Consider the following 7,907-nt stretch of genomic DNA (forward strand, 5'->3'; position numbering starts at 1 on the left):
GGTCGGGGAGCCTCGCAAACTAAAGCAAAGCGTATACCCGTCTACAACGCGTGGTTTGGGATTAAGTTGCCAATGAGTGGTTTTAGATACTAATCAAAATTTTGGATCATTCCATTTCACGAAATAGGATTCCATTTCCAACCTTATTGTTCTTTGTGTTCGCATTGGATTATCTCGTTATTTTGGTGTACTGTGATATGTCAACAAATCTCTTTTCTACATTTTGTCATGTTTCAATCATTATAATCAATATTATGAATTAATTTTAATACTATAACTCGTCAATTCTAATTGAGCAAATTATGTAAAATTTACAACCTAAATTTTGAATACCGAGGTGAAACCCAATGAAATGTCCTATACACTTTACTGTAAGTTATAATGAGGCCAAATGTTGTTGCCATGAGTAGTGACGGGATAAATGCAATTTAATGCCAATAGCTGCTTCTTCTAAAACTATTCATAGGAACATTCCCACAGTTCTGCTGTTATGGAAATACAGACTGAATCAAGGGTTATTGATCTTGCTGCACACCGAGCTATGCATAGTTCAAACCCTTTGTACGCCGCCCAGTATTACGTCATTATGCGACTGACCAATCACAAATATTATTTCAGCATCACCATCAAAGAACAACAAAATTGATTACACTACGTAAATTCATTGTAATTGGTTAGATTAAAGATCTGACTAATGAGAAGAAAGTTTATAAAATTTCCTTTACATTGGTACCAAATATGGAGTGCTTGCTTCTAAAATGGAGATATGTACAGCATCGGAAAAGTGCAACTAAAAGGGTAAAAAAGGATCACATTTTTGACATTTTACAGTGAGATACCCTCTGTAAATTGTATAAAAATGTTCTTTTACAGTTGAAAATTGGAAAAAATGTCAAGGTAACATGATTCTTAGATACGTATTGTTAATGTTAATTTTAAGTGATAAAATAGTTTTTTTATTTTCTTTTTTTTCTTTCTTTTTCAATGTATAAATCTTTAGGCCTGATTTTTAATGATTTTTCATTTTAAATTTCATGTTTTACAATAATTATTAATAAGGTAATTTGATACATTATGGAATTGTGAGAGGGGTAATACCAGTGATTCTAAGAACTGTAAAATTTAGGGATGTTAACAGCATGGTGGACTAGTACTGAACCTTATACATAATCTACATGATTTGATATCAATATGTATTACCTTTCAGTTGGTCTACAATAGTTCACGCATATGCTATGTCTTTATAGAACTAGGCTGAGAAACCAATATATATATATCAAATTACAGAGCTTACTACTGTACAATGACAAATAATAATATTTATTATAATATGTACAGTATTCTCATATTGATATATTGCTAATTTCACACTGTTGATGAATATTGATCTTTCTACTGCTATAGGTAAAAACTTCTTTTAATATAGTAATTTTCTGTTTCTGTTTTTCTTGAACTTTTGGTTACTATCAGGATAGTGTGTTTCGCTTTTGCTTATCACATTACTTTGAAATTACATTGCAGCTTCATTCTGTACTAAGAGGACAATCATACACAGATCTCCCTAAAATCATCAGATCTCCCTCAAACCATCAGATCTCCCTCAAATTGAAGACCACTTTTGGGACTGGGGTTTTCGTGGTCTTTAGCAACTTTGGTCTGTAATTAGAATCTTTTTAATTAAAGACCGGAATTAAAAGTGGTCTTTAATCACTACTTAGAAGGAAATTACGAAATGATAAAAGTAAGATTGTTTTATTCTAAGTGTTTTAAAATGGATTTCCAGTTACTGTTCTGCACTCGTTCTACCGAAATCTTAATTACAATACCACTTAAAGCACTGTCCTAAATCAGTAGGCTTATTCAATATTATAGAGCATTGTATACACAAAACATCATCTTATGTTGTGCATTATTTTGATGTATACATTCATATCATTATTTGTTACTTTAAAAAAACTGCATTAAAGTCATTGTATATTGCAATGTATTCTTTATTTGGAAAATGTTCAGTTGGGTCTGGCACAACCTTGACATCATAAATTTATGTTTGATTGTTTTTTTCCAAGTGTTTTAGAATGGATACTGTATGCTAATACTGATTCCTCAAACCATTTTTTGGTAGCCACACATCAAGTCCTGCACTCGCTCCCATGGAGGAATCCATTATAAACACGAAATATGTCCTATAAAAAAACGCAGCAACATCTTTACCTTATTCAATTCTTCCATTTGGATTTCAGCATTAATTTTGATTAATTAATTCTATTATTTATTTCTAAGAAATATAAGAAAAACGTAAAATTGAAAACCATGGAAAAAGAGGACAAATAAATTTGGGGTTATCCCCACAAAAGACTTTCCATTTAAATTTCTCAACATTAATATTTTCATGTTTAAATCATATAACAAAATTTATTATAGAAAAAGTAGCATTAATATCACTATATATTTTATAGTGGTCTTTAATTTGAAGGAAAATTATCAGTTAGGTTCACCAAAATCATGGTCTTTGGTCTCTAAATAGAGAGAGTCTTTAATTGGAGGGAACAGCTAATGAGTCATTCCGGCTCAAATCAGCCAGAAATTTAAATGTGCCCCTATGACCCCCCTTGGATTTTCCTTTAAACATTTCTAAAAATACCTTGATGTCAAAAGAAAGAATCCAAAAATACATTTTATAAATTAAAAACAGCCAAAAATAAACAGGTTTATAACAAAACTGAAAGTGATAAAACCCTCATAAAAAAATTATGATTGTAACCTGCCACTTATCTGTTTGTTGAATCAAGCACATTAAATTATACTGTTGTTCTAAAGTACAAAATGTTAGTGGCGGTTATTTTCACTGTTCATTGCAGATTAAAAATGTCAAAAGTAAAATGTGGTGTAGGCATACCAATGTGAGGAGGTAGTTGGGGGAGGGGGAGGGAACTGATGTTGGAACCGCGCTAAAAATGTTTTGAATAAATGAATGAGTCACCTAGCAAGCAATCCAATGATTGTGGAGTCACTCGCGCATTAGCTACCAAATTAACCAACTATAAACTAATTATAGAAAAATACGAAAATACTCAGTATTGATAACTTTTTACTACAACTGTTTTATAATCAGGCCTACTATGATCCAAAGTTTGATATGTAATTATTGAAATATTAATAAAAGGCTACGTTCAGACTTGGAGATAAGCCAGGCTTGAGTTAAGCCCGGCTCAATGCTAAGCCCGGCTTAACTTTGTGTAAAAATATTAATTAGCATTTTCAGTCACCAAAGTCATTCATTGCATTCTACAAAATTTGAAATTTCTTATTAGTTATTATTAATGCAAAAATCTGCTAATGTTTAGGTTGTATCAATTTAAGTATCATTAATTAATAATAATTAATTAAATATTAACCTAATTACTACATAAATACAATGTACTATAGTATATTTACTGTCTATGTCTCCAATAATTATATAGTGTCATTTACTTTATGTTGGTTTATGTTTTTGAAATAGATATTGAAAGTGTAACCACCCCATAGACTTTGCACGTAAAGCTTAAAAAGGTACGTCGGTATAGTCACAATTTCAACTTCCAATCGAAAATTTCAGTATGATCACGACATATTCAGTTTTTTTAATTCAGATAATTATGATAACGTCACAATGTCTGATCAGCCATAATGATCTATAAAATAATATATTTAAAACTCATGTGCTTTCAGGATATGTAATAAAAATTAGGGGTCACCATGCATCCCAAGGAGCTATAGTTGATTATAAAACTTGGCATACTTTCACTGTATTTTGAACAAACGCATGCAAGGATTCGTATATTTGATGCGCGCGTACGACATTGCTGTTGCCATTAATATGACTGAAGAAGAATAGAAATTTGTGAATACAGTGTCAGGAACACAAATTATGTAAAAAAAAAATGTAATTTCTAGCTTCTGTATGTGCTGTGCGCGTACGGGAAATTAAGATACATGTCATTCGATACGGATCACCAAAAAGATGATGATCTCTGACAATAACAGAGGTGATCCGCATGTAATTGTGGATCACCAATTAATGCAAATGTCGTTGCTAAACTGAACAATTGGCCATGTTTGTTTTGGTCACATGGATACCTTAACGCTGTTTAACACACTCTGGTTTACGTTAACTGGATCTTAGCAGCACATGATTAAATATAAAGGTGCATTAAAAATATTCCCCATAAGTTCTCAAAAATTGAAGTCAGTACATGTAAAACGCTGTACACATTAACTGTAATTGCACTAATTTGAACATTCATCACACAGCTATTTTTATCTGCCTAAGGTACATACAGTAAACCTATTCTTTAAATGGCCCTCAAATGCACACCCAAATTTGGATTGTCACCAACACTTAATTTCTTCCTTGTTTTTGGTTAAACTTTCACGCAAGTTTCATTCGTATCAGTTGATAATTTTTGAAATATCTGGTCTTGGACGTTTTCCTTTGAATGGTCGTCATATCCACACCCTACTCTAGATGGTCAACAAAATTTCTTCATCGAAACATGACAAAATATTCTGGCTAGTGTCATTTAGAGCTAACGATTATTTTTAGAGATACTGTACACTTAGGTCTGGGACCTTAGCATTTTAAATGAACCTCAAATTCCCAACTGAATTTGGATCATCACCAACTTGGTTAAACTTTCACAAAAATTTTCATTCAGAAATGAAATCCTTTGAATTGGTCCTCACATCCACACCCTACTCTGGACGGTCAACACAATTTAATTATTTCTCATTGGCTCATACCTAACACTTAATATAACCTACACGCCGTTATTTTCAATTATGTCTGGCAGTTTTTTAGATAATTCGAACACAAAAAAAACGAAAATGTGACAAACACACACACACAAACTTACACGACTGAAAACATCTGCTGGCGGAGATAATAATAATAATAATAATAATAATAATAATAATAATAATAATAATAATAATAATAATAATAATAAATAATAATAATAAACAGTTTGAAGGAGCTGATTAATCATCTTTAATACAGTTTTTAAAGATTTTATTTTTTTTTACTGTGCAATGTTTTATCATGTATCCTGTTTTATATTATACATTTTGTGGATGTGTGTAAATGCAATAGATTAACGTTATATATACAACTATTTTAATAATCACCGTTTTACTAACTTTATGGAAATATAAAGCAATTCAGTATTCAGTAATTAATGAAACTTAAATTCACTCACCGATGGTTCATTTGACCCAACATATCTTTCTTCATAAGCAGATTCGTCCCCTGATTCTGGTAAATGCATACTCTTTGCCCTGCCAGACAGCCTCTTCTTTAACTCTTTATTATTTATCAAATCTACTAAATCAGCTTCACTATAAGAGTTGTCTCTCGATAATCGTATCAACGGTTTAGAGTTGTTATTCGTCGATTCTGAGAGTGAATTTTCTTTTTTAGCTTTGTGTTTTTGCTTCCTTTTTTTCACCTTTGATCTTGCTTTTAACTTGTGCCATATGCCTTTCTTCTTTTCCTTTTCCTTTTCCTTTTGGTAACTTGTGGATGAAACACTTGATGACCGGAGGCTGCTCCCATCATTCAAACTACCAGTGCTGTCGTTAGCTGAACAATCCCCAACTAAAACAGTAAACAAATTTTGATTAAAAATATCAAATTTTGTGTCACAAAACATTTGAGTGTGGACAGACATACTGTCTGAAATTTGAACAAACCCTTACAAATTTTGATTAAAAATATTAATTGCTCATTTAAAGGAAGTTCAAATACATTATTACATTTTATTTTATACTCACTTTACTTAGATGTTTAAATGTACCTATTTTATTGTCAATTTTGCCGAAATTAATGGACAATGAAATAGGCACAATAATAATAATAATAATATGTGCCAGTATGACATTATTATTGATTATATATCTTGATCTAATCATCAGCAATGTGATTCAATTATTTTGCCCAATATTGTTTATATTAATACCAGTACCAGTAATTGTTAAAATGTCTGTTACTGAACTAGCTACTATGTCTTATAAGGCAAATATTTACAGCTTCTGGCTGACAAATATAGATTAATCTTCATTTGTCATACAATAACTTACAACAGTACATGAAATCATATTTCCTGCAAGTATCATGTACTAAATGGCATGTTGAAAACAAGATAGAAATTTCAACTTTGCAATTTATGAAATGCATTGTTGAATAAAGAATACATATCACACACTAAAAAACACCTTGGTAAATCACCACCATACACAGAGTACTTAACTGCAAATTCACAGGTATTTTTTATCACATTTAATAATTCATTTTTACACAATTAGAAATACAGTAACACTATGTGCACATATCAATATTAAAACAACAGGTATTCATTTATTTATTTGTCTGGGAGTTAAATTATTAAAATACAGGGGTCCCAAATGTCATGTGAATTGTGGACACTAACCTATTTCCTGCAAATTCATGATGTTTGCATGTTTCTTTTCTACTGATTTATCAACTGAGATAGGCTTTTAGAAGAGACTTCAATAGTTTTGGAGGCAAAAAAGAAAACATACTGTACTTGCACCATTCATTCATTTAACCATTAATTATTGCAATTTAGATTACAATATGAATCAATCTAGTACTAGTAGACCTGTCTATCGCATACTGTGGGATTTCCTTCCAGCAAATGCAAGCCCTGGAGTATATGTTTGAAAATTTTATTTATATGAGATTGTTTTTATTGATGCCAGAAAACATAGAAAATAAAGATGACTTGATTGAAATGCAGTTTGCACCAGCATTGTTTATTCATGGTGTTCATGGTCAAATCAACCATAAAAATAATTTTATTGAAACATATTTTTTTTTTAAATGCATTCCGCATTAGATTTTTGGAAAAATACATCAACAATACGATAACAATTTTTGTTAGTTAACTTCAGCATAAAAATAGGAGTACTGTACTCACCAATTGTATAAAGACGCTATACAATAAATTACATAGTTAAAGCTAGAATATATACCTTAACTCTGAATATTTCTTGCCCAAGCCACTGGTGACCCTCTGAGATAGGGCGGAGATTGCATTATTATCAAAACAAAGGAAGGGCTTCTTACAATAACTCAGGTATTTGTTAAATACCAAAATTACTGACCTTGATTAAACAGTAAACTATAAAAAGAACAAATATGCTATCTACAGTAACTAGCCCTTACCCACTGGGAAAAGACATTCCTATAAAAATTGTACCAATTTTCTAGCTATTTTCTAAAATAAATACATGTCAATTAAGAATTTCAATGAGATAGTTAAGTTAGTGTCTTACCAATTTGATATAATTAATTATATTTCCAAGCATATTCAGTTTTGTTTATTTTTGAGTGTAAAAATCCCTTAACACCTTCATCCATTATTTAGAATTCTACAATCTCACCTACAGGAAATGGCTTATAGGAAACATCTTTAATCTATCCAACCTTTCCTAACGATTACTTACATCCTGGTAAAAAGGATACATATCAGGAAGTATTTGTCAATTATCAATAATATTTCAAAATGCTTACTATACTTGTTCAATCTCATGCTGTGTATTTTGCTTGTTCTTAGGCAAGCCACTTTACCTATGGTTGTCTCTCTCCACCCAAGAGTACAAGTGGGTACGAAGGTAGGTTCAATGACACAATGCACTAATTACAGTACAGCTGCAAAATTATGGATTTCTTCTCAGGGACCTGAGTATGTGCCCCATGTGCTTGATCCAGTGACCAGGGTTAATAATGTTAAGCACATTGAGGTCTCTACAATATGCACTGCCAGGAGATTATTATATTTTCAGTCGTGCAAGTTTGTGTGTGTGCGTGTGTGTGTCACTTTTTTGGGTGCGTGTGTGTGTGCGTTTCT

The 7,907-nt window shown here is 31.4% G+C and overlaps 1 protein-coding gene across 2 annotated transcripts in view; it reads right to left on the reverse strand.

Moving 5' to 3' along the window:
* The window catches only part of LOC117103435, a 13,312-nt gene extending 6,760 nt beyond the window's left edge, over nucleotides 1-6,552 (reverse strand). Inside the window, exons 1-3 of one of the 2 annotated variants that reach the window (XM_033243991.1) lie at nucleotides 6,465-6,552; nucleotides 5,235-5,632; nucleotides 1,993-2,183 (exon numbers count right to left, since the gene is read on the reverse strand). In XM_033243991.1, the coding sequence (XP_033099882.1) occupies nucleotides 2,130-2,183; nucleotides 5,235-5,632; nucleotides 6,465-6,483 (471 nt within the window). In that variant the 5' untranslated portion in view covers nucleotides 6,484-6,552 and the 3' untranslated portion in view covers nucleotides 1,993-2,129. Of the gene's footprint in view, nucleotides 1-1,992; nucleotides 2,184-5,234; nucleotides 5,633-6,464 lie in introns of those variants that run through there. The other variant, XM_033243990.1, reaches the window with a different exon arrangement.
* Between the last annotated feature and the right edge of the window lie 1,355 nt (nucleotides 6,553-7,907).

The sequence above is a fragment of the Anneissia japonica genome, unplaced genomic scaffold (genome assembly GCF_011630105.1).
Source record: "Anneissia japonica isolate Jap-2015-1 unplaced genomic scaffold, ASM1163010v1 scaffold1272_len640109_cov177, whole genome shotgun sequence".
NCBI classification, from domain to species: domain Eukaryota; kingdom Metazoa; phylum Echinodermata; class Crinoidea; order Comatulida; family Comatulidae; genus Anneissia; species Anneissia japonica.